Below are 27,577 nucleotides of genomic sequence, written 5' to 3'. Positions count from 1 at the left end.
GGCTTAGCAGGAGTAAACGGTGACCCCTGTCTTGAGAAAGAAGGAACATCTATGAATTCCTACAGGCTGGAGAGAAATCCTGAGCAGCATGTGGGAAAAAGAACAGATAACGATGTTTCTTTCACAAAGAAGTCCCAAGCTCTTACCAAAGGGCCAACCCGAAAGCGCATCCGCACTCCGAGGACGTGCGACGAGTGTGGGAAGACCTTTGCCCAGGCTTCCAACCTTGTAGCCCATAAGAGAATCCACACCGGCGAGAAGCCATACAAATGCCTGGACTGTGGCAAATGCTTCACCGAACGGTCCAACCTGAATAGGCACCAGCGGACACATTCGGGGGACAAACCCTATCCGTGCCTCGACTGCGGGAAAAATTTTGGCTTCGAATCTGATCTCATTCGGCATGAGATTACCCACTTGGCAGAAAAGCCGTACAAATGCTCCGATTGTGGGAAGACCTTCAGCCACGCCTCGACTCTGATTAGACACAAAAATATCCACACGGGAGAGAAACTCTATTGCTGCATCGAGTGTGGGAAAAGCTTCACTCAGAGTTCCTCCCTTCTCGCTCACAAAAGGCTCCACACAGGGGAGACCCCGTTCATATGTCCCGTTTGCGGGGATACTTTCAACTGGAAGTCGCACCTGATTACACATGAAAGGACCCACACCGGAGAAAGGCCATACACATGCTCCATGTGCGGGAAGAGCTTCATGGAGAAGTCAAAGCTGAATCGACACCAGAGGACCCACATGGAACGGGAAGGTCATGAGTGCGAAGACTGTGGGAAAGTCTTCACCAATAAATCCAACCTGGCGAGGCATCAGATAATCCACAAAGGCACCCAGGCGTTCATATGCCTCACTTGCGGGAAAACCTTCAACCAGATATCCAAGCTGATTCGGCATGAGAGGGTCCACATGAGCGAGAAGCCAAATGAGTGGCCAGACGGCCAGACCGGGTACGAAGACGGCTCCTTCCTCCTTTCGGGCACAAATCCACCCAAGCACCTTGATTTGGAGAATCAGTCTTCTAAATATCCCGACGGCAAAACAGACTATAACCATTGCTCCCTCATTGCAGGAGTGAATCCACACGGAGCCGCGCCAATAGGAGACCAACTCGGCGATTGGCAAAACAATGAGACGACCGACGGTCACTGTTCACTCATTGTTACTGCCGTGAAGGAGGAAGATCAATCATATGAATGCTCGGAAAGTGAGTCCCGCTATCAGAGTAGCCCGTTCTTTATCAACAGCGGGAATGCCCAGGAGGGAAAAGTGGTGAAGACCCAACTCTTCAACTGCCTTGTTGGTCAGAAAACATCCAATAATCTGCCTCTCCTTATAGAGAGACGAGAGAGCTCCCCAGGGGAGGAGAAAGAGTTTAATTGTTCCGAGTGCGGGAAGAACTTTAACTGGAAGTCCCATTACGTCCGGCACAAGAGGATTCACACGGGAGAAAAACCGTACGACTGCCCAGATTGTGACAAAAGCTTCAGCCGGCGGTCGCACCTTGTTCGGCATGGGAGAACCCATACTGAGCTGAGCTTGCATTTACAGGCCGAGGAGGAAGCCTTAGATCAGGATGCCGGTGCTATGAGCGCAAGTGAATCCGTAGAAGGAAATCAGATTGACCCACTGTCGGTTGAAACTGAGGCTCAGAATGTATGAAAACTGGCACACAGGAGAGAAAATCTGTAATTGAAAAAAACCTACAAAGATATATGTTAGTGCTTAATATAGACAAAAGATATTGTAGCTGAAATTCACACAAAGAAAAATCTGCTCCTGGATTTAACAAATCTTACTAAAATGAGACTCTATAATTGACTGCTTCCTTGTTTAAAACGTCACAGAATATGCCCTGCATATAGAAATCTAGCTAATCAGGTAGAAGAAATCTTGACTAGTGTTCGCACCAACATACTTGTTTTTCATGCATATGCATTCCTCCACCCAAACTCTGATGTGGTTATATTGCATTTTTACATCTCATTTGCATTTTGTGTGAATCCTGTTCACTGCCAAACTGTGAGAAAAGTTCTTAAAAGTCTCCAGTCCAGTTCTAGAACTTCTAATGTAGATACACCTTCTGATTTCGTTCTCCTCCTGGACTGTGAGCAAAACTTTGTGCTGAGATCATGCCTTACCAGACACCAGGGGATCTGTCTCTTGAGGTCCAAACCTTGCTGTCTGCCAGAAAAAAGACTTCTGCAAGAAAAGCTTTACAGTTTTGCATTTCAGAATCCAACAATCAATGTCCATTGATCCCAGCAGGCTTTAACAAACCTAACTCTTGATAAGATAAGATTCTATATCTCTATAGTATTGTAACAATTTCTTTTTAGACAGCAAAAATCCTCCAATGTATAACATTCTTTTGTCAAACTAAAAATCCCTCAACCACCCACTGAGGTGGATGCTATGCTACAATCTTGCCTGGCTCACTCATTTTTCACATCAACCGTCTCTCACAAAGCTGTTGTTGAAGGCTTTTATGGATGGAATTGCTGGGTTGCTGTGAGTTTTCTGGGCTCTCTGGCCATGTTCCAGAAGCATTCTCTCCTGATGCTTCATCCACATCTATGGCAGGCATCCTCAGAGGTTGTGAGGTCTGTTGGAAACTAAGCAAGTGAGATTTTTCTATCTGTGGAGGGTCCAAATTTTCTCCTCAAATATTCATCTTTCCCATTGGCTCACAGGTGGCCCCTTGGAGTATTTCTCCTCAGCTTTCTGATATTCAATCTGATCTAGAGCTGCAATGGCATAAATGATGGCCTCTGGGAAGAGGACGTCCAAGATGAAGTGGACCCTGTCCCCGCAGAAGCTTGGAAGGATTTTTTTTGCCTGTCTAGTGATACATCTCCTCCAAAGAGTAGAAGACCAGGTCTTGCTGGGCGTCATCCTCCCAAGTAGGTCTCAAATGAGGCGCTGGTGGCCAAGGAGGAACTGGGCTAGCCACAGCGAGGACTTTGCCGCCGCAGGTGCTCCTCAGCCCCCTGAGCCTTGACAATGAAATCAATCAGCTTTTGGTTGGCCATGTCCCTGGCCGCCCTTGTCCGGTCAGGGAGCAGCTTCTTGGTCCGCTTCGGCTGAGACGCCCTGGAGGGAGTGCCCTGGCCCTCTTCCTCCTCGGTGTTTAGGAATTTAATCAGAGACAAGTGCAGGAGGACTTCATTCTGCCCCGGAAAGCTCATGGCGTTGGAACAATACTGTAAGAAGGACCCCGCGAACCAACTCTGATCCGGTAGTTCTCTATTAAATTGTTGCACCAGTTGATGTGCTTGTACTTTACTTGGGCTGCATCTATTGCATCTTTGCAATCCAAGTGTTTCAGGTTTCTCAGACAGACAGAGAAGCCTTTGCCCTTCTCCATGCTGTTCTCGATGAAGACCACGCTGGCCTAGGTTTTCCACTTAATGCTCTTCACCACAGCAGGCCAATATGGGTATCTCGCACCTTGCACCAAACCAGCTTCCCTACTTCAATAGAACTGAGTTCTTGAGGCAGGAAGAAGCCAGGCAACTCCTCATCCTTATCGCTGCTAAAAGTGAGGCGGAAGGACCTCTCTCTGACAGGACTCCAGGTCTTCTCCAACATCGGTGCTTGGAAACTTTGATGGTTCCTCGTTGAGAATCCAGCTTTCCTCTCCCTTCCCTTCGAAAGGTGGTCCCTCCAGATCCAAGTAGCCTTGCAACTTCAGAGCCTGATTGCTTCCTGCCTGGAGGAATCATTTGTTGGGAGGTGTTAACTGCCTCTGATTTTTGTCTTGTCTGGAATTCCCCTGTCTTCTGAATGTTGTTCTTTATTTACTGTCTCGATTTTAGATTTTTGAAATGCTGGTAGCCAGCTTGTGTTTATTTTCTTGGTTTCCTTCTTTCTGTTGAAATTGTCCACATGCTTGTGTATTTCAATGGCTACTCTGTGTAGTCTGACACAGTTGCCTAGTTTCCAAAAGAGAAAAGAACTCCAAGACCTGAAACCTGTGAGTTTTTTTCTCCCTTCCCTTACAGTTTCCTCTCCTAATCATCTCTCACTTTAATTACAGGGACAGAAGTAGGGAAAAAGAAAAAGTATGTGTGTTTGAAAGCCTGCTTACTGCCGCTAAGCAGTGTTGGGAACCCTGAACCAGACCATGGGGCTGTCCCAAAATATTTTGCTGTCTGAGGCGCAGTAGCAAATCTTTTAGATTTTAGAGGGTCTTTTTAATACTTTTTTTTAACACCTCCCAACAAAGGATTTCCCCAGGCAGGAAACAGCCAGGCATTGAAGCTACCAGGCTATTCAGTGCTAATCAAGCTGGCCAGTTGCAACGTTTGCATTTGCCTCTTACAGACGAGAGTTCTTTTTCCCACCCTGGACCTTCCACAGCTATATAAACCCCACTTGCCTAGTTTCCAACAGACCTCACAACCTCTGAGGATATCTGCCATAGATGTGGACGAAACGTCAGTAAAGAATACTTCTGGAACATGGCCGTACAGCCCGGAAAACTCACAGCAATTCTCACAAAGATGTTCTGTACTTGTTGCTTTTTCTGCTTCCTCTCTTCTGCCTAACTCAGGAGGAATCCTTCAGCCGAAGCCACAGCCTGGCAACTGGACTCCCCCACATTCCCGGACCCGGCACTTCACCACTTCACCTAATAGCTGGTAGACTATTAGAGAATTGTGGGAGTTGAAGTCTAGAACACCTGGAGGACTAAAATTTGCTCATGCCTGTTATAAGTCTTCTAATACAAGAAGAAGGGCAGTTCTCGTAGCAGTTCATTACAAGCAACTAAAATATTCATATAGAACAGGTATGGGCAAACTTTGGCCCTCCAGGTGTTTTGGACTTCAATTCCCGCAATTCCTAACAGCCAGTAGGCTGTTAGGAATTGCGGGAGTTGAAGTCCAAAACACCTGGAGGGCCAAAGTTTGCCCATGCCTGATATACAATGACACAATTCCTAATTTTTGATGGACAATTCTTTGATTTATTTCCAAAACCTCGTCGGATGATCCGACTTCTTAATGAGACATGATATTGCTGATTATATCTAAACTAGCTTAGAAATGTTTATTTTATTTTACATGAAAATAGGTAATGTGTCTTCCTGCCACTTCTTTACATATTGTTCCAGTAAATCGGGACTGGGAAAGGTATCACTCCAGATGTTGCAGTTCCCATCAGCTTCATGACCAACTCTCACAGACGATGTGTGTCTGGAGTTCAATCAATATGTAGTACATGAAGGGATAGGAGTTGTTCCTGCGCTGGACTGCTTGAGATTCTATACTTCAGGAAGATCACTTATTGGAAAGTTTCTTGAATATGGAGCACCAAATGCCAGGGACATAAGATAATAAAAAATCTTGTGGCTCATTAAGGCAAAGGATTTTTTTTTATACAAAGTCTCTTTGGAAGTAGTACATACATTTTGTGAGACCCAGTGGATCGCACTCCATGAAGACTTGCGCTAATTTAGAATGTTTACTCTTTAAAGTGGGATAAGTCTCAGCTATTTTAGTATAATAGACTAACTGCCCATTCCTCTGATGGATTTATATCAAATAACTATCTTGGGGACCCGGCAGTTCCTGAGTTATTAGAAGAAGGCATTTTTGTTTTGGGATGTTAGGTAATATCACTGAAATTTGGTCCAGGTCCATTGTTGGCTGGGTTCAGTACTGTTTGGATAAGGGTGAACTACAACTATCAGATTCCCAGGGCAATCGCCCCAAACCCTGCCAGTATTCGCAGTAGGTAAACAAACTATGAATATATTACAATAACATATATCCAAAAAACAGGACTGTCCCAATCGCATATAAGGAGAAATCAGCAGTTCTTCTCTTGAAGTATAAGGCCAAGTTTTTCATGTGAGTGCCTGAATATACTTTGTTGTAAAAAAATTTTGTAAACTTTCTTTACAAATTGCTTGATTACATGTATATATGATATGTATTATTTGTAGACCCAACCGCCCGATGAAGACTCCTGTGAGTCGAAACCGGTTGCAGGTTTGAGTCAAGTTATATGGGAACTGAAGTCTACTCATATGTAATAAAGAACAGGACATTTACTCACATGAAAAACTTGGCCTTATACTTCAAGAGAAGAACTGCTGATTTCTACTTACATGCAATTGGGACAGTCCTGTTTTTTTGGATATATGTTATTGTAATATATTCATAGAGTTTGCTTAGTTATTTTCATATTACCACAAGCAGTGGATTTTGGTCTTCACAGTTTTAGGGGAACCCATTGTTTTAAGTATTCACAGTAGGCCATGTTGGGTCTGTTTGCCAAGTTTAGTCCAGATCTGTCATCGGCTAGGTTCAGGGCTCTGAATAAGGGTGAACTACAACTCCCAGATCCGAGGTCAATCACCCCCAAACCAGGCCTGTATGCACAGTTGGCCATGTTGGGTCTGTGCCAAGTTTGGTCCAGATCTGACATCAGCTGGGTTCTGTGCTTTGTAGACACAGGTGAACTATAACTCCCAAAATCAAAGTCCATTCCCAGTAACCCCTGCAGTATGCACTCAGCAAGGCTGCATCTACACTGTATAATTAGCACATTTTGAGACACTTTAATTGCCACGGTTCAATACTATAGTCCTGGAATTTATAGTTTAGTGAGCTACCAACTCTTCAAGAAGACTAAAACTACAACTCCCATGATCCCATTGCATTGATTCATGGCAGTTAAAGTGTATTACGAGATACTTTGGAAATGGGAACCAAGCCTAAACACAAAATTTAATGTATGTTCCATATACACCTTATACACATAACCTGATTTTATATGCAATATTTTGAGAAATGTGTCTCAAACGAAGTTGGTGTAAATTGAACCTGCTAAAAGCGAAGATATCGCTATCTTGGTCCCCCTTGTGGACCCCACATGAGCAGTTTTGCAAGTACTTCCCCAGGAACATGCAATATGTCCCCTGGGCTGGAAAAAGAGAGTTGTGGACCCCTCTGCTCCCCAAAATGGAACCCCTATCAGGGCTCAGATGGATAGCCTAAGGAGGCACCCCAGCTGCCAGCCTGAAATTCCCTGAAAATCAGGGCTATTTCCCAGGTTTATTTATTTATTTACATCACTTTTACCCCGCCTTTCTCCCCCGAGGGGACTCAAAGCGGCTTACAATAAATAGGCAAAAATTCAATGCCTAAAAACAATGTAAAAACAATTCATATAAAACAATCTATAAAACAACAATTCATATAAAACAGGTACCATTGCAAAATAAAATCACATTATATAAAATTTTAAGCATGTCCAAGATTAAAATCAATTCATCCAGAATCCTCAATAAATCTTCGTACAGATCATGTAAAGTCCATGTTCTCATTCATTAAAAGCTTGCGTGCACAACCATGTCTTTAAGGCTTTCCTAAAGCCTAGGAGAGTTGGTATCTGCCGTATGTTGCTGGGGAGGGTATTCCACAGCCGAGGAGCCACCACCGAGAAGGCCCTGTCTCTCGTTCCCACCATCCGTGCCTGTGAGGCTGGTGGGACCGAGAGCAGGGCCTCCCCCGATGATCTAAGAGTTCTAGAAGGCTCATAGGCTCATATGAGGTTGTCCCTCATTCACCAGTGCACTACACACCCTGGACTTAGACCTTCACAATAAACAGGGAGCAGCTGTCAGCCGGTTTCCCTGTCTTACAAAGATCCATGCTTGGCAAACACCATAAGCCCAGCAACCCAACCTTTCACCCCTTTGTCCTAATCTCTGAACTCATTAGGACACTTGGTCACCATTTCCCAAATCTGGAAATACCGTGGGACCTATGTGCCCAGAAATTAGCCCACCAACTCGCATTGTCCCAAGACCCAAACAGCATTCCATTCTCAAACCCTCCTGCTTTCAGAGTGGGAGAACACACCAGACAGCAGACACCAAGTTTAACCAATGCCAGTTTATTCTACACTCTGCACCAATTACAAACAGTAAATGAGTTTATTTTTGAATCAATAAGATTGAGGATCGTAATTTGCATGAATCACAGAACATGTGTGACTGGGAGGCACGTCAGATGTGGGATTATGCTGTGTCCCTTAGTGTCCACTTTGGCCATTTCTGAATAAAACCATTTCTGATCTTGCCTTCATCCTTGCATGTTTTCAGTGGATCAATTAGAGCTCAGGCACTCCAGGAGACCTGATTTCGGACAAGTAGAACTATTACATTGATCTTTCATGCATGAAACAAGTGATACTCAAATGTTACCAAAACAAGTATTTTGCTATATACAGAGTAAAAAATGCCAGATGTCTTAGCTGCGTTCAAAAAATGAAGAGGCACAAGGGATCACACTGAAACATACATTGGATAATGGAGTGCAGAAAATTATTTCAGAGAAAAATCATTCTGTACTTTATCATTTATAGAAAAGCCTTTGATTATGCAGATCATGAAAAAAAGTATGGATTGTTCATAAACAAATTGATTTTTTAAATGTATAATTTCTACTCAGGACAAGCGGCCACGATGAGAACAGAAGACAGAAAAATAATCATTTCCAGTTGGCAAGGGGATAAGACAAGGTTATACTTTGTTTAACTTGTTTAAGCCAAGTCCTGCCTCCATCCCTGGGAAAATCCATGAAAGGGAGGGGCAAATAGAATTATGACTGAATTCCAAAAAATGGAATTCTTGACTAAACATTGATTTAGGTCTTTTATTCCCTTTTTGTTTTTATTGTTGCAGCTGGGCTTTCCAAATGAGAGGAAGAAGGCCCCTGCTGATCCATGAGCTCAGCACTGCCATGAGGAATGGCTTCTTCATTCACACTCCAGCCTCCCAGTCAGGTTTTCACAAATGTGTAAAGAGAGAGCAGAGAGGTTCCAGAAGGAGCGCAAAAAGAATTAACACTTCCAGACCTCTGGAAAGAAAGCTCCTCTTGTGTCTCAGTTGGTATGAGTCTGGACATTGTTCTCCATCCTTACGGGGAGAGCTCCAGTTGGGCTTTTCCACACACATAAAAGCATGGGAGGAGGGTCTCTCCTGAGAAAGAAGCTGGAGGGTATTCAAAGATCAGGGCTGCTGAGTCTGCATCGTAAAAGGCCACCCGGCCACCTGCGTAGTTCAGAGTCACTCGGACTCTCTTGGGCTCCTCGCTCAGAGTCAGAGATGGGAACGCATCGTTGTCGGAGGAGAACCTGTATGCACTTTCCCACTTCCCCACTTCCCAGATCCCAGCGTTAGGGCCAAAGTCTGGGTCCTTTCTCTCCACAGACTTTCTTGCAATTCCCACAGACCATCCTTCCTCACTCCCCACAAGGACTTCCCAGAAATGCCTGCCTTCTGTGAATCCGTCCTGGCCCAGCACATATTCATAGTCACTGAATCTCTCAGGATTGTCAGGAAGATCTTGCTCTTTCTCTCCACTGATCACACGTCTGAGATTTTCAGAGAGGATGAGCCGAGGATGGGCTGTGTCTGGATCCAGAGTCACATGTGCTGTTGGTGGTGGAAACAAATGAGGGGTGAAGAGAGAATGAATGAATGAATGAATGAAAGTGCAAACTGATAGAAGATCAGCTTCCATCCGATTCTAATACTTAGATTAAGCTCTTGCCATCAGGAAGTTATTTCCAGTGTTCAGGATCTTTTTTATCTACTGCTCAAGTCTCAGGGTGCAGCTACACTGTAGAGATAGCATACTTTAACACTACTTTAACTGCCAGGACTCAAAGTTATGGAATTTTGGAAATATGGTTTGGTAAGGCACTGACACACTTTGGCAAAAATGCAAAAAACCTCGCACAACTGCAACTACTAGGGTTTGTAGCATTGAGCCATGGAAGGTAAAGTGGAATCAAACTGCATTAATTCTACAAACTAGATGCACCCGTGATCCTTGAAAACCTCATGGCTTGGGGAAATATGGAATCATCAACCACAGACCTGGATTGTAGGGGGAGATGCACCACAACACTTTGTTAGGGGTCCCAATTTTGCCCCCTCCTACCTTGTACTCCTTTGATGCTTCATCCAGAGGGATCACTTTGTGGTTTTTGTGCTCCTTCGACTTGTCGCACACCACACAGATGGGGGTTTCGTGGTCCTTGCAGAAGAGCTTCAGGGGCTCCTGGTGCTTCTGGCAGATGCTCCCCTTCTCTTCTGCCTTCTGGCTCCCCAGTTCCTTAACTATCTCCACCACTTTGGCCAGCTGCCTATTTGGCCTGATGTCCCCTTCCTGCACTTTCTCCCTGCATTGTGGGCAGGAGGCCTCTTTCCCCTCCCAGCATTGATCCAGGCAGGATTGGCAGAAATTGTGCCCACAGGAGAGGCTCAAAGGCTCCTTGAAATACTCCAAGCAGATGGGACAGGACAGTTCCAAGCACAGCTTCTTCATAGAGTGTCCAGAAGCCATGGCTGCTGATGCTGCTCCACTGAAAAGTTAACAGCCTCTGCCCAACCTTTGGCCCTGCAACCCCCGAGCTCTTCAAATGCCTCAGCCTTCGGGAACCTGGACATGAGACCCTTCCCCTTTCTCTGCCTTCCTGGAAACTACACAAGTTGTTCTCTAAGCATGTAACTCCCTTACTTAAAGATGCTTCTTTGGCTACTGGTGTATTTCCAGATACAATGCATTCAAAGGGCTGGTTGCAACCTATGCATCCCTATGCAGCTTAGGTCCAGAATACCTGAAAGACCACTTCTCCCCAAATCAGAGTTTCTCAAACTGTGCTCCTCCAGGTGTTTTGAAGGTCAGCTCTCACAATTCCTAACAGCTGGTAAACTGGCAATTGCACGGAGGGAAAGGATTCTGGAGCTTAAAGAAACATGAGATGCAGAGTTTACTTTAAAAGTTTCTAAGTGTTTCTTAAAAAGTCAATTTCTATATAGGAAAGATATGATCTAGACCAGGGGTCCCCAAACTTTTTAAACAGGGAGCCAGTTGACGATCCTTTGGACCATTGGAGGGCCGGACTATAGTTGGCCACCGAACAATAATTAATAATAATAATAATAACAACAGCAATAATAATAAAAAGAGGGTTTGAAGAGACCCTTTGGGCCATTGAATCCAATTCCTTTCTGCCTTTGTGCACCGAAAGCACAAGCAAATCACCCCTGACAGATGGCCACCCAGCCTCAATGATAATGATAATAATAATAATAATAATAATAAAAAGGGTTGGAAGAGACCCCTTGGGCCATTTACTCCAATCCCCTTCTGCCTTTGTGCACCAAAAGCCATTAGTATTGCCCCTGGCAGATGTCCACCCAGCCTCAATGTTAATAATAATAATAATAATAATAATAATAATAATAATAATGATGATGATGATGGTTGTAAGAGAAGAAGAGGTCCCTTGGGTCATTTAGCCCAACCCCCTTCTGCCCTTGTGCCATGGGGGCCGGATAAATGGCTTCAATGGGCCGCATCCGGCCCCCGGGCCTTAGTTTGGGGACCCCTGATCTAGACTATCTAACTGAAAGTAAATGGAGATATTGTATAATCCTCATTTCATCTAAGGTCTGAGAAAGGGAAAAGATTCAAAGACTACATTCTGCATTCAAACTTCACATGGAAACTTAAGAGACTGAAGGTGGAGGTCTCTTTTTGGGGGGATTGAAATCCAAGGGCATGTAACTTGAGAATTATCACTCTATGTCCTCAAATCTGTCAATGTGAGATTTGTGTAATGAGAGTGTTTAAATGTAATTTGTGCCATGCTTGTATTGCAGTCAGATTGCATCATCCAGAGTGTGTAATTGTGTGTAAAGAGTTAATCACTAATGAGCTATGATGACCTTGGTGTGTGGCTGGAACTAGGGAGGATCCAGACACAAGAGTATGTGCATATCTATTGCATCAGTTCAGTCTGTCTTGAGTTTGAGTCGAGTTTGAGATCTGTTGGATAACAGATCAGACCTGTGTTTGTCGTCTGCAAGAGTCTGTTTGTGCTGTTTACTGCTCCATTCAGTAAAGCTTTGTATATTGCTTTTACTGACGTCTTGAAGTGTCCCTTCATTCTGCGCTCCATTGCTTTTCATACTACTACCGCTGCGCTACAATACTCTGACAAAATCTCCTGATTTTCAACATATTTATCAACACACAGACATCCCATCTTCTATCCTGTAAGCTCAGGTCACACTCGACACGTGAAATAAATACCATCAAAAAAGTTTAAAATTCACAACAAACATAATTGAAACAAATAAAAGCATATTAATTTCAACACATTTTAAAGGTTTTTAACTATTTCATGCCATGTTGAAGCAGATTTTAAAGAGTTTCAACCCATCTCACTGCAGGAACGATATCCATGGTATGCTAGGACCGGAAATAGTTTCTTTTAATGGTTTCCTGAATTATTCATAATTTTTGGTAATCACTCGCCATCTAGGAGTTTATTCCCTGTGAAAACAGAAGTCAAGGGCCCCATCTAGATTGACCATTTAATGCAGTTTCAAAGCAGTATTGAATAAAGTGGGTTTGCTGCACACTTCCAGCTTTTTCCACACATTTTCGTGGGAGTTTGTGGTCTTGCTGTCAGTTTATTACTAGCGTAGAACTGCATTAAATGGTCAGTGTAGATGGGGGCTTGTTGTATTTTAAACTGTGCACATGTGAAATAAAGCTTCACTGTAAAACCATGTTTTATGCAGTATTGAAATGAAGCTAAACTTGGGACTCAGCAAAGCTACATCTACACTGTAGAATTAGTACATTTTGAGACACTTGAATCACTAAAGTTCAATACTATAGTCCTGGAATTTATCGTTTGGTGAGCCACCAACACTCTTCGAAAAGGCTAAAACTACTACAACTCCCATGATCCCATAGCATTGATCCATGGTGGTTAAAGTACGTTATCAGATACTTTGGAGATGGGATCTAAGTCTACATAATACTAATTTATGTTCCATATACACTTTATACACATAGCCTGAAGGTAATTTTATACGCAGTATTTTAAATAGTATTGTGCCTGAAACAAAGTTTCACTGATCCTGCGAAAGCAACGATGTCACTATCTCACTTACTGTTGTGGGCAATTGTGAACTTTGCAGTATTTTGTATTTCCTGATAAGAGACACTCAATGCGTGCCTCTCCATGCCCATGATGCCTAGCACTGGGTTTGTGTGTGATTTGAAAGCATTTGCAAGGTCACCTGCTCCATTGCAAAGCAAAGGTGTCACTGTGTTGTTGAAGGCTTTCATGGCCGGGATCACAGGGTTGTTGTAAGTACTTCTGGAACATGGCCATACAACCTGGAAAACATACAACAACCCCAAAGGTGTCACTCTCTCAGCTGCCCATATGGACAACTTTCTAGTATTTTGGCTTGTGGAATTTCAGCTCTGGGAATTTCAATCTGTATTTGGCTGCTGTCTCACATGAGTGGTTATGCAAGTATCTCCCCAGAAACATGCAATATGTCCCCTGGGCTGGAAAAAGCTTGTTGTCGACTCCCTCCACTCACCAGGGTTCAGATGGATGACCTAAGGAGGCACCCCGGCTGCCACTCCCAAATCCCCCCAAAATCAAGCAGGGCCACTTCCCCTGGTGGTTCCTCATTCACCAGTGCATAAGCACTACACATCCCCTGACTTGAACCTTCACAACAAACAGGGAGCAGCCATCAGCCGGCTTCCCTGTCTTACAAAGATCCATGCTTGGCAAACACCATAAGCCCAGCAACCTACCTTTTTGTCCTAATCTCTGAACACCAGGACATCCACTGTCCCAAATCTGGCATCACCATGGGACCTATATCCCAGGAATAAACCTACCAACACTCATTGTCCCAAGACCCAAATGGCACTTCATTCTCAAACCCTCCCGCTTTCACAGTGGGAGAACACACCAGACAGCCGACAGCTTCAAGTTTCACCAATGCCAGTTTATTCTATTATTTATTTATTTTTATTTACAGTAATTATATTCTACACTATGCACCTATTACAAACCGTAAATGAACGTTCTTTTGAACCAATGAGATGGTGGATTGTTATTTGCACCAGTCACAACACATGTCCAATGTCTATATAATACCCATGCTTGTGACTGGGAGGCACGTCAGATGTGGGATTTTGCTCTGTCCCCTAGCGTCCACTTTGGCCTTTGCAGAATAAAACCATTCCTGATCCTGCCTTCATCCTTGCATGTTTTCAGTGGAGCAATCAAAGCTCAGGCACTCCAGGAGACCCGAGATTTCAGACAAGCAGAACAACTGCACTGACCTTCCAGGCATGAAACAAGTGATACTCAAACATTACCTAAACAAGTAATTTACTATATACAGAGTGAAATTGCCAGATGTCCAAGCTGCTTTCAGAAAACAAAAAGGCACAAGGGATCATATTGAAACATATGTTGGATAATGGAATGCAGAAAAGTACGTATTTCAGAGAAAAATCAATCTGTGCTTTATCATTTACAACATAGTCTTTGATTATTCAGATCATGAAAAACGATGCCCTGTACATAAAGAAATAGGTGCACCATGACATTCGATTTTCCTGATGTGTAACTTCTACTCAGGACAAGGGCCCACTTGAAGATCGGCGACAGAAAAAGAATTGTTTCCCATTGGCAAGGGGATGAAGCAAGGCCGCACTTTATCACTCCCTTTGTTTAACTTTAACTTTCTTTAACCCCCTTTCTTCGCTGGGAAAAGCCAAGAAAAGGAGGGGCAAATAGATTTATAACTGAATTCCAATAAATGGAATTCTTGACTAAAAACTGATTGAGGTCTTTTATTCCCTCATCGTTGTTCCTGCTGTAACTGGGCTTTCCAAATGGGAGGAAGTAGTCCCCGGCCGATCTATGAGTTGAGCATTGCCATGAGGAATGCCTTCCTCATTCACACTCCAGACTCCAGCCAGGTTTTCGCAAATGTGTAAAGAGAGAGCAGAGAGGTTCCAGAAAAAGAGCAACAAGAATCAACAACTCCACACCTCTGGAGATAAAGCTCCTCTTGTGTCTCGGATGGTGTGAGTCTTTGGGCATTGCTCTCCATCCTTACAGGGAGAGCTCCAGTTGGGCTTTTCCATACACATAAAAGAACGGGAGGAGGATCTCTCCTGAGAAAGAAGCTGGAGGGTATTTATAGATCAGGGCTGCTGAGTCTGCATCGTAAAAGGCCACCCGACCTCCTTCATAGTTCAGAGTCACTCGGACTCTCTTGGGCTCCTTGCTCAGCATAAGATATGGGCACACATTGTTGTCGGCGGAGAAACTGTCCAACTTTCCCACTTCCCAGATCCCAGCGTTAGGGCCAAAGTCTGGGTCCTTTCTCTCCACAGACTTTCTTGCAATTCCCACAGACCATCCTTCCTCACTCCCCACAAGGACTTCCCAGAAATGCCTGCCTTCTGTGAATCCATCCTGGCCCAGCACATAAGCATAGTCACAGAATCTCTCAGGATTGTCAGGAAGATCTTGCTCTTTCTCTCCATAGATCACACGTCTGAGATCTTCAGAGAGGATGAGCTGAGGATGGGCTGTGTCTGGATCCAGAGTCACATGTGCTGTTGGTGGTGGAAACAAATGAGGGGTGAAGAGAGAATGAATGAATGAATGAATGAATGAAAGTGTAAACTGATAGAAGATCAGCTTCCATCTGATTCTAAAAAAAAAACAAACAGAAAAATATTCCCTTGCCCTCTCAAATCTAGATCGATTCTACATTATGCTACTCTACTTCTTACAAGCAACACTTGAGCATGAGTTGGTGGGATGATGACTCTGGAGACCAGGGTTCGATTCCCTCTCAGTCATGGAAACCCACAGGATAACCTTGTGCAAATCACACACTCTCAGCCCCAGAAAACCCTATGAGAGGATCATCTTGGTTTGCCAAGTCAGAAAGCATTTGAAGGCAGACTAATCATCCGGTACTATGCCAATACTAAGGTCCCAATATTTCATATTGGGCTAGGAGACGGATTCTTTATCTAGGGATGCATAATGTGTGCATACTGTTTGCCATGAAAGTAAGCTTAAAGCAAAGAGCAATAAAAAGTCAGTGTTCCGGTTATTTTGACATCCTTTGGGGAATTCCTTATAGAATCCAGGTACACATGCATTTTGTTCAGAGTTTAAAAAATCTACTCTTTTGATCACAACTCTTAGAAGCCAGAAACCAGACTCCATACAATCTCAAAGGAGAACTTTAAAGTTATTTCCTCTTAACCTGTGCTGCATAACATAGGTCTCAGTAGAGATCTGGATGTCTGATTTGATATTATCATATTAAGGTATTCTAGTTTCCAGTGAACTATTTCCCAGTCAATAGAAATTAAGTGTTGTTTATTGTTGTCACTCTCATGGGGGGTTATACTTTAAATCACTGGGATATTATATGGTATGTTTGTAATCAAACTGACTGGCAATTGATATTAATATTAATCCCTAGGAGCCAAGATGACTAGACCAAGGCTATTTTATTTCCATCCAGAGTGGAATAGTGGTTTAAGGGTTGGACTAAGGCTCAGGGAGACCAGAGTTTGAAACCCGTCCCTTTTTCAATAGAAACCCACTGGGTAACATTGGCCATGCACACTCTCTCGGCCTCAATGCAACCCTCTGTGAAAAAATCCGTTTGTTTACCTTTTTGCTGCTGAAGCCCAGATTCCAGAGAGGCTGGAGAGAGAAAGGAAAAAGTGAGGCTCAAGACAACATGGTGACTCTCAGAAACCCAGGAGGAAACAACACAGGAAGGAGGAGATCCTGCACCCAAGAGACATAGTATGACTATACTCATTGATTAAAATGTTCTCTCCAGGAGTCTCCAAGTTCCCCAATGTGACTCAATTGTAAGACTCTCCAATAAGTTGTCTATAGATTCAAGCTGGTGGAATTAAAGATCCCTGCATAGAACACCTCTCAAAAAATCTCTAGTCCTCCAAGTGCAACTTCTTTCAGATGGTCAGCATCTCACTGGGCAACCTAGGCCCCTTCTACACTGTCATATTAAATCCTGATTATGTGCTTTGAGCTGGATTATATGGCAGTGTAGACTCATATAACCCAGTTCAAAGCAGATAATGTTGATTATCTGCTTTGATAATCTGGATTATATGGCAGTGTAGAAGGGGCCACATGTATTTCTCAAGGGGTTTTTTCAATCAACATTTCCCCTTTTCCCGGAGATGCCACATCCTTAACCCCTGTGAATGCGGAGGGCTGGCTGTGCAATGTTCATATTCACCTTTGAATCAAGATGATGAAAAACTATGGATCGCTGATAAAGAAATGGGTGCCCCACAACATTTGGTTTTCCTAATGTGTAATTTGTGTTCAACCAGTCTTCACATTTGCAGATTACATGAACCAGAGTAAGGCCTATCGGGGCCCTCTACATTTTCATTTTGTTTTGCTTCACACTTGAAATAAAATGGGGGGGAAAATCAAAAGAGCAAATAGAAACAATTTTGTTTCACATTTGAAAGGAAATCATTGTTTCCACTGGCTTTTCAATCTGCTGTTTTGTGACCCTAACTTTCCAAATGCTTTGGAACATTTCCTTTTCCCTTTCAGACCAAGGTCGTATCTCACTGAAAATCCTTGCAGACAATCTCCCTTACCCCTGAATTGCTTCATGACACCCTTCAGGAAGGGATTGATATCACAGACATCCCAGATCTTCCACTTTAGGGCAGGAGGAAAGGCTGCAGAAGTCTTGGATTTCTCTTTATTCTTACACCTGGAAGAGAAAGAACAATATAAGATGATGTACAAACAGAATGAATGCAGCTTGATACCACTTTGACTCTCACATGGCTCAATGCTTTCTCTGACAAAGAGTGTTAGTGCCTAGATCATTGAGCCATAGCAGTTCAAGAAAATTTTAAACTGTGAACTTTAAATTTACTTTCTATTGATACTGTATTTTAATTCTTGCATCGTGTATTTTAATATATGTGTTTTGTGATAGTGTGTTGCCATGTACATATTTTATGGTATGTATTCCTGGTGGTGTGCTTTGGCTGGATTGTGTCCTGTCTCGAGTTGTGAGGAGTGGTGCATAACAATTAAAGTTGTTGTTGTTGTTATCAAATTGCATTGATTCTAGAGTGTAGGTCAGGGGTCCCCAAACTAAGGCCCAGGGGCCGGATGCGGCCCTCCAAGGTCATTTACCCGGGCCCCGCCCTCAGTTTTAGACTTAAGCTTGCCCAAAGTCTGAAATAACTTGAAGGCACACAACAAAAATCCTACTTAACTTGACTATCTCATTGGCTAGAAGCAGGCCCACACTTCCTACTGAAATCCTGATAGATTTATATTGGTTAAAATTGTTTTTTTAAAAAAAAATTGTATTTTTCTTTCATTTACTAATATTGTGCTATGGTTATAATTGAATATATTATGTATACATATAATATATATATACATATAATATTATAATGTAATATAATATAATACTAATAATAATAATACAATATGATAATATTAATTCTATATTATATATTAAATGTAATATTACTAATAATATTACGGTATAGTGGTATAGGACAATATAGTAATATATAATGCTAATATTGAGCTATGCTAATAATGTAAAATATTGTATGTACATACAACTTGTAAGCCACTCTGAGTTCCCTTCGGGGTGAGAGAGGGTGGGGTATAAATGTAATAAACAAATAAATACATTGTTGTTGGGGGGTTTTTTGGGGGTTTTTTGCACTACAAATAAGACGTGTGCAGTGTGCATAGGAATTTGTTCGTATTTTTTTCTCAAATGATAATTCGGCCCCTCAACAGTCTGGGGACCATGAACCGGCCCTCCATTTAAAAGGTTTGAGGACCCCTGGTGTAGGTGCTCCACAAACTCATAGTGTCAAAGTGGTCTCACTGGCCATCAAGTCCAATTCCGCCTGTGAACACCGGCCAAACACGGACTCCTACAATGTGCTGCAGCTTTGGAGAGTCATGTGTTTCATGTGCAAGTCTGAGCTTTAGTGGGAGGAGGAGAGGAAATTAACTTACCCCTGCAAGAAGCTTCTGATATCCTGTAAATGAAGGAAAGAAAGAACTCAGCAGAGGTATTTGCATGGAGACCACTCTCATATAGCTAAAAAAAACCAAAAACAAAAAAACAGGGTGTCTAATTAATAAAAATAGTTAACGCAAACCCAGGAGGGCAAAGCATCCCTCCCTCCACAAACCAAGAAGGAGACGAGTAGATCTATGTAACCACTGGCACTATTTTGCAGGCAGCTTTTTGCAGAGCCACCAAAACACTGGTCAAATGCAAGACCCAGTATAATAGGAATCTGGATCTCTTCAGTCAAATCAGATGCAATGCAAGAACACACAATCAAAGCACTCCCACCAGACGGCCATCCAGCTTCTATTTAAAAACCTCCAGAGAAGGAGACTTTCTGAGATGTATTAACTGAATGGTAACATATTTGAGCTGGAAGTTCAATTATGCAAAGTTTTGCAACAGTGAAGCAATTAGGAAACAAGGGAAGAGAGAAAGAGCCGGGTCTGCTTTGTATATTAAGGAAATGTATGATTCCATATATCTATATCTATGTATGTGTAGATGGTTTTTGGGGCAAGTGGGTTAATAATAATAATAAAAACTTTATTTCTACCCTGCCACCATCTCCCAAAAGAGACTCGGGGTGGCTTACAAAGCACTCGTAATGGAACAACGCATACAATGCAATAAGACAGGAGCAGAATTCAAAACGATCTTGACAGACTAGAGAGATGGGCCAAAACTAACAAAATGAAGTTCAACAGGGACAAATGCAAGATACTTCACTTCGGCAGAAAAAATGGAAATCAAAGATACAGAATGGGGGACGCCTGGCTTGACAGCAGTGTGTGCGAAAAAGATCTTGGAGTCCTCGTGGACAACAAGTTAAACATGAGCCTACAATGTGATGCGGCAGCTAAAAAAGCCAATGGGATTCTGGCCTGCATCAATAGGGGAATAACGTCTAGATCCAGGGAAGTTATGCTCCCCCTCTATTCTGCCTTGGTCAGACCACACCTGGAATACTGTGTCCAATTTTGGGCACCGCAGATGAAGGGAGATGCTGACAAGCTGGAAAGCGTCCAGAGGAGGGCGACTAAAATGATTAAGGGTCTGGAGAACAAGCCCTATGAGGAGAGGCTTAAAGAGCTGGGCATGTTTAGCCTGCAGAAGAGAAGGCTGAGAGGAGACATGATAGCCATGTACAAATATGTGAGGGGAAGTCATAGGGAGGAGGGAGCAAGCTTGTTTTCTGCTGCCCTGCAGACTAGGACACGGAACAATGGCTTCAAACTACAGGAAAGGAGATTCCACCTGAACATCAGGAAGAACTTCCTCACTGTGAGGGCTGTTCGGCAGTGGAATTCTCTCCCCCGGACTGTGGTGGAGGCTCCTTCTTTGGAAGCTTTTAAGCAGAGGCTGGATGGCCATCTGTCGGGGGTGCTTTGAATGCGATTTCCTGCTTCTTAGCGGGGGGTTGGACTAGATGGCCCATGAGGTCTCTTCCAACTCTACTATTCTATGATTCTATGATTCTATGATTCTATGAAATACAGATACATCACTATCAAAGGAAAACATAATTTATATCATCAATACATAAAACAATATCACAATAAAATCAATTAATTCTAAAACAGACATCGATAAAACATTACGGTAATTATAGACATAACATGAATAACAACCAACCAGTCATATAAAGTACTTTCAGTGAAAACCAATGGGTCTACAATTCAAACTTTTGGGCTCTATACCTATTGGAAAGCTTGGTTAAAAAGCTAGGTTTTTAAGTTAGACCGAAAACATTGGAGAGTGGGGGCTAGCCTAATTTCCCTCGGGAGGGTGTTCCAGAGCCAGGAATTTTATCTTTTTCTTTGTATTTCTCTTGAGGCTGAGAAGGTGTGGCTCAGGAGATGAGGGAAAGGTCAATAATCACAGCCAAATTTTGGCTCCATGGGGTTCCTCAAAATCACAAAAGGAGATTAAGGTGTTAGGGCTTTCTGGATGGACAGTTTCCCAAGCACATTTTATATTGTGTCTCTTTTGGTGCTCACTACACTGAAGAGCTGTGAAATTCACTACACTGAAGAGCCTAAGGACCCTAAAATTCAGAAGCAATGCAGAGGAGTGCTATCCAAGGGCGTCGAGATGTTGCATGACAACGAATGCCTGCACACTGCTGTCAACATTCTGCAAAAACCTTGTTATGAAGTGTTAAAACATCCCCCATAAAGTCCCGATCTTGCCCATTGGCACAGATGGGAGGAGAAATGTCAGGAGAGAATGCTGCTGGAACATGGCCATACAACTCGGAAAACTCACAGCAACCTATTGATTAAAATAAATGTTACAGCCAGACTTTGTATAATAGCCAGACTGCTTGTCTCAGCCACCCATGGGGACAATCTGGGCCTTACCTGGAGGAGTTCACTTGCCGGCTGCTGAAGCTTCTCCTCCATCTCTTGGATGAGTTTCGAGAGAGAGGAGAGTTCTTCGGAGAGTCTGGCCAGATGTTCCTCCCCTTTGGCTGAAATCTCCTTCTCCACCTCTTCCATTTTTGCCAGAAAATTCCTCTCTTGTTCTTCTAGACACTGGTGCATGCGTCTGAAGGCAGCCGCAGTCTTATCCTTCTCTCTCTGGGTTTTTTTCTAGAATAAAGAAAAAAAGTGAAAGTCAGTTTGGAAAGGGATTTGTGTCTCTTCACATAAAAATGTCAATATCTAGAAGAGAAGGAGCTTCGTGAATCCCCACAAGGGCCTGCCACTGGAATGTGTCAATATTGTCTGTAGGCTATTGGGACTTTTCAAATGGAAAGGGAAACAGGAACGAGAGACAGAAAGAGGATCTTTGGAGCAAATTATCTGCAGATGTGGGTAAAACATCAGGAGAGAATGCTTCTGGAACACGGCCATACAGCCAGAAAACTCACAGCAACCCAATTATCTGCATTCCTTTGGAGTGGGGCTTACATCTCCTCACAAAGAAAATGTCAATATCCAGTGGTGAGCGTGCTTTGTGTAGACCTGCAAGCGCCTGCCACTGGAATGGGTTTGGGTCAGTATTTTCTGTATGCTACCGGGTCTCGTATAATGAGGGATAGTTTTGACAAAAGGAATTCAGTTTATTCAGACTCACATTCAAGGCTATAATACATTACTATTTTTCAGAAGCAATGCCACTTACGAGCAAATCCTGGCTTTCCCGTGCTGCATCTGCTTTGTAGACTGGAATTTTCTCCCTCTCCTTCTTCAGAGTCTCCAGGAAATTCCAAATCTGATCCTGAAGAGAAAGGCAAAGTCCTTGGTCACTTCTGTTGTTCAAGGTTTAGAACGGTTTCAAAGACATGCCATCAACCACACCACATTTATTGAATTTTATGGGAGCTTTGCTGACCTCTATTGTCAGCCCTCTATTCTTTGGTTAAGACTGATTCCACAATTTTCTTTACTGTAGAAAAAGAAGTATCTGAAAACCCCAGGTTTTATTCCTGTACTAATCAATATTATTTTGGAAGTCTACATGATGGATGCTATAGCAGGAGGCAGGCAAACTACTGCATCCCTATTGCATGATGCCATGTTCATCCTGCTGCTCTCTTGCCTCCTCTCCATGATTATCCCATCTCATGTTATTCTCAGTGAAAACCAACCTACAGTTCACAATCCCACAACGGTCCTGTCACTTCCCTTGATGCAATGGGTCCCCTTCCGAGCCAGCAAGATAAGAGCAAAATCACATCAGGAGCTGGGATTCTCTTCCCCTTCATAGAATCATAGAATCATAGAATAGTAGAGTTGGAAGAAACCTCATGGGCCATCCAGTCCAACCCCCTGCCAAGAAGCAGGAAATCGCATTCAAAGCACCCCCGACAGATGGAAATCCAGCCTCTGCTTAAAAGCCTCCAAAGAAGGAGCCTCCACCACGGCCCGGGGGAGAGAGTTCCACTGTCGAACAGCCCTCACAGTGAGGAAGTTCTTCCTGATGTTCAGGTGGAATCTCCTTTCCTGTAGTTTGAAGCCATTGTTCCGTGTCCTAGTCTGCAGGGCAGCAGAAAACAAGCTTGCTCCCTCCTCCCTATGACTTCCCCTCACATATTTATACATGGCTATCATGTCTCCTCTCAGCCTTCTCTTCTGCAGGCTAAACATGCCCAGTTCTTTAAGCCGCTCCTCATAGGGCTTGTTCTCCAGACCCTTAATCACTCCTTCCACTCTCCCTCACTAATCCAAAACTGTCTGCTTTCTTTTTATTTATTTTATGTTTCACAGTCATATGTTCCTGTGTTATTTTTCAAAGTTTGAATCATGAAGTAAAATTGCTATAAAACAGGAATCAATTCCTCATATTGCACTAAAATAATAAGGATCAGCTGAAGTATGGCTTTCCAGGGTTTGCAAAACTGCACTGATGAATTGCTGAATTGGCAGAACTAAGCCAAGGAAGAAAAGTGTGATATTAACGTCCTCAATTCCGTATGGCTCTGCCGTCAGTGAGAACCGGACTGCAGTGGACTAGTAGGTTTGTGCAATAAAATCCAATATATTCTACACCAAAGAGTTCTCATTCCTGCTTCCCAGGTCATTTTAATTTAACCTAAAATTTTCTAAAATGTAGGGAGACTCCCACATGCTTAGATTAAGCTCTTGCCATCAGGAAGTTATTTCCAGTGTTCAGGATCTTTTTTATCTACTGCTCAAGTCTCAGGGTGCAGCTACACTGTAGAGATAGCATACTTTAACGCTACTTTAACTGCCAGGACTCAAAGTTATGGAATTTTGGAAATATGGTTTGGTAAGGCACTGACACACTTTGGCAAAAATGCAAAAAACCTCGCACAACTGCAACTACTAGGGTTTGTAGCATTGAGCCATGGAAGGTAAAGTGGAATCAAACTGCATTAATTCTACAAACTAGATGCACCCGTGATCCTTGAAAACCTCATGGCTTGGGGAAATATGGAATCATCAACCACAGACCTGGATTGTAGGGGGAGATGCACCACAACACTTTGTTAGGGGTCCCAATTTTGCCCCCTCCTACCTTGTACTCCTTTGATGCTTCATCCAGAGGGATCACTTTGTGGTTTTTGTGCTCCTTCGACTTGTCGCACACCACACAGATGGGGGTTTCGTGGTCCTTGCAGAAGAGCTTCAGGGGCTCCTGGTGCTTCTGGCAGATGCTCCCCTTCTCTTCTGCCTTCTGGCTCCCCAGTTCCTTAACTATCTCCACCACTTTGGCCAGCTGCCTATTTGGCCTGATGTCCCCTTCCTGCACTTTCTCCCTGCATTGTGGGCAGGAGGCCTCTTTCCCCTCCCAGCATTGATCCAGGCAGGATTGGCAGAAATTGTGCCCACAGGAGAGGCTCAAAGGCTCCTTGAAATACTCCAAGCAGATGGGACAGGACAGTTCCAAGCACAGCTTCTTCATAGAGTGTCCAGAAGCCATGGCTGCTGATGCTGCTCCACTGAAAAGTTAACAGCCTCTGCCCAACCTTTGGCCCTGCAACCCCCGAGCTCTTCAAATGCCTCAGCCTTCGGGAACCTGGACATGAGACCCTTCCCCTTTCTCTGCCTTCCTGGAAACTACACAAGTTGTTCTCTAAGCATGTAACTCCCTTACTTAAAGATGCTTCTTTGGCTACTGGTGTATTTCCAGATACAATGCATTCAAAGGGCTGGTTGCAACCTATGCATCCCTATGCAGCTTAGGTCCAGAATACCTGAAAGACCACTTCTCCCCAAATCAGAGTTTCTCAAACTGTGCTCCTCCAGGTGTTTTGAAGGTCAGCTCTCACAATTCCTAACAGCTGGTAAACTGGCAATTGCACCGAGGGAAAGGATTCTGGAGCTTAAAGAAACATGAGATGCAGAGTTTACTTTAAAAGTTTCTAAGTGTTTCTTAAAAAGTCAATTTCTATATAGGAAAGATATGATCTAGACCAGGGGTCCCCAAACTTTTTAAACAGGGAGCCAGTTGACGATCCTTTGGACCATTGGAGGGCCGGACTATAGTTGGCCACCGAACAATAATTAATAATAATAATAATAACAACAGCAATAATAATAAAAAGAGGGTTTGAAGAGACCCTTTGGGCCATTGAATCCAATTCCTTTCTGCCTTTGTGCACCGAAAGCACAAGCAAATCACCCCTGACAGATGGCCACCCAGCCTCAATGATAATGATAATAATAATAATAATAATAATAATAATAATAATAATAATAATAAAAAGGGTTGGAAGAGACCCCTTGGGCCATTTACTCCAATCCCCTTCTGCCTTTGTGCACCAAAAGCCATTAGTATTGCCCCTGGCAGATGTCCACCCAGCCTCAATGTTAATAATAATAATAATAATAATAATAATAATAATAATAATAATAATAATGATGATGATGATGATGGTTGTAAGAGAAGAAGAGGTCCCTTGGGTCATTTAGCCCAACCCCCTTCTGCCCTTGTGCCATGGGGGCCGGATAAATGGCTTCAATGGGCCGCATCTGGCCCCCGGGCCTTAGTTTGGGGACCCCTGATCTAGACTATCTAACTGAAAGTAAATGGAGATATTGTATAATCCTCATTTCAACTAAGGTCTGAGAAAGGGAAAAGATTCAAAGACTACATTCTGCATTCAAACTTCACATGGAAACTTAAGAGACTGAAGGTGGAGGTCTCTTTTTGGGGGGATTGAAATCCAAGGGCATGTAACTTGAGAATTATCACTCTATGTCCTCAAATCTGTCAATGTGAGATTTGTGTAATGAGAGTGTTTAAATGTAATTTGTGCCATGCTTGTATTGCAGTCAGATTGCATCATCCAGAGTGTGTAATTGTGTGTAAAGAGTTAATCACTAATGAGCTATGATGACCTTGGTGTGTGGCTGGAACTAGGGAGGATCCAGACACAAGAGTATGTGCATATCTATTGCATCAGTTCAGTCTGTCTTGAGTTTGAGTCGAGTTTGAGATCTGTTGGATAACAGATCAGACCTGTGTTTGTCGTCTGCAAGAGTCTGTTTGTGCTGTTTACTGCTCCATTCAGTAAAGCTTTGTATATTGCTTTTACTGACGTCTTGAAGTGTCCCTTCATTCTGCGCTCCATTGCTTTTCATACTACTACCGCTGCGCTACAATACTCTGACAAAATCTCCTGATTTTCAACATATTTATCAACACACAGACATCCCATCTTCTATCCTGTAAGCTCAGGTCACACTCGACACGTGAAATAAATACCATCAAAAAAGTTTAAAATTCACAACAAACATAATTGAAACAAATAAAAGCATATTAATTTCAACACATTTTAAAGGTTTTTAACTATTTCATGCCATGTTGAAGCAGATTTTAAAGAGTTTCAACCCATCTCACTGCAGGAACGATATCCATGGTATGCTAGGACCGGAAATAGTTTCTTTTAATGGTTTCCTGAATTATTCATAATTTTTGGTAATCACTCGCCATCTAGGAGTTTATTCCCTGTGAAAACAGAAGTCAAGGGCCCCATCTAGATTGACCATTTAATGCAGTTTCAAAGCAGTATTGAATAAAGTGGGTTTGCTGCACACTTCCAGCTTTTTCCACACATTTTCGTGGGAGTTTGTGGTCTTGCTGTCAGTTTATTACTAGCGTAGAACTGCATTAAATGGTCAGTGTAGATGGGGGCTTGTTGTATTTTAAACTGTGCACATGTGAAATAAAGCTTCACTGTAAAACCATGTTTTATGCAGTATTGAAATGAAGCTAAACTTGGGACTCAGCAAAGCTACATCTACACTGTAGAATTAGTACATTTTGAGACACTTGAATCACTAAAGTTCAATACTATAGTCCTGGAATTTATCGTTTGGTGAGCCACCAACACTCTTCGAAAAGGCTAAAACTACTACAACTCCCATGATCCCATAGCATTGATCCATGGTGGTTAAAGTACGTTATCAGATACTTTGGAGATGGGATCTAAGTCTACATAATACTAATTTATGTTCCATATACACTTTATACACATAGCCTGAAGGTAATTTTATATGCAGTATTTTAAATAGTATTGTGCCTGAAACAAAGTTTCACTGATCCTGCGAAAGCAACGATGTCACTATCTCACTTACTGTTGTGGGCAATTGTGAACTTTGCAGTATTTTGTATTTCCTGATAAGAGACACTCAATGCGTGCCTCTCCATGCCCATGATGCCTAGCACTGGGTTTGTGTGTGATTTGAAAGCATTTGCAAGGTCACCTGCTCCATTGCAAAGCAAAGGTGTCACTGTGTTGTTGAAGGCTTTCATGGCCGGGATCACAGGGTTGTTGTAAGTACTTCTGGAACATGGCCATACAACCTGGAAAACATACAACAACCCCAAAGGTGTCACTCTCTCAGCTGCCCATATGGACAACTTTCTAGTATTTTGGCTTGTGGAATTTCAGCTCTGGGAATTTCAATCTGTATTTGGCTGCTGTCTCACATGAGTGGTTATTCAAGTATCTCCCCAGAAACATGCAATATGTCCCCTGGGCTGGAAAAAGCTTGTTGTCGACTCCCTCCACTCACCAGGGTTCAGATGGATGACCTAAGGAGGCCCCCCGGCTGCCACTCCCAAATCCCCCCAAAATCAAGC

General features: G+C 43.0%; 2 protein-coding genes and 1 pseudogene across 3 annotated transcripts in view; 1 reads left to right on the top strand and 2 right to left on the bottom strand.

Moving 5' to 3' along the window:
* LOC134297070 (zinc finger protein 271-like) overlaps nucleotides 1-5,374 on the top strand; it is a 46,293-nt gene extending 40,919 nt beyond the window's left edge. Inside the window, exon 7 of the mRNA XM_062973680.1 lies at nucleotides 212-5,374. Coding sequence (XP_062829750.1) covers nucleotides 212-1,674 — 1,463 coding nt within the window. The 3' untranslated portion in view covers nucleotides 1,675-5,374. The remainder of the gene's footprint in view (nucleotides 1-211) is intronic.
* Nucleotides 2,647-3,379, bottom strand: LOC134295847 (PWWP domain-containing DNA repair factor 3A-like; annotated as a pseudogene).
* A 2,530-nt stretch (nucleotides 5,375-7,904) lies between the features above and the next one.
* Nucleotides 7,905-25,120, bottom strand: LOC134292350 (E3 ubiquitin-protein ligase TRIM7-like). Of its 2 annotated transcripts, none has more exons than XM_062973631.1 (7): nucleotides 24,005-25,120; nucleotides 22,148-22,243; nucleotides 21,382-21,612; nucleotides 18,961-18,983; nucleotides 17,556-17,674; nucleotides 16,579-16,611; nucleotides 7,905-9,463 (listed from the first exon to the last, which is right to left on the bottom strand). In XM_062973631.1, the coding sequence occupies exons 1-7, from the start codon at nucleotides 24,407-24,409 to the stop codon at nucleotides 8,946-8,948; spliced, it is 1,425 nt and encodes a 474-aa protein (XP_062829701.1). In that variant the 5' UTR covers nucleotides 24,410-25,120; the 3' UTR covers nucleotides 7,905-8,945. The 2 variants fall into 2 exon arrangements, with proteins under 2 accessions (XP_062829701.1, XP_062829702.1); XM_062973632.1 differs by lacking the exon at nucleotides 7,905-9,463 and adding an exon at nucleotides 13,847-15,497 and having other exon boundaries at nucleotides 24,005-25,086.
* Nucleotides 25,121-27,577: the final 2,457 nt, after the last annotated feature.

The sequence above is a fragment of the Anolis carolinensis genome, chromosome 2, assembly GCF_035594765.1.
Source record: "Anolis carolinensis isolate JA03-04 chromosome 2, rAnoCar3.1.pri, whole genome shotgun sequence".
Lineage (NCBI taxonomy): Eukaryota > Metazoa > Chordata > Lepidosauria > Squamata > Dactyloidae > Anolis > Anolis carolinensis.
Note: the sequence above shows the minus strand (reverse complement) of the source record. Positions and strands in the feature narration are given on the sequence as shown.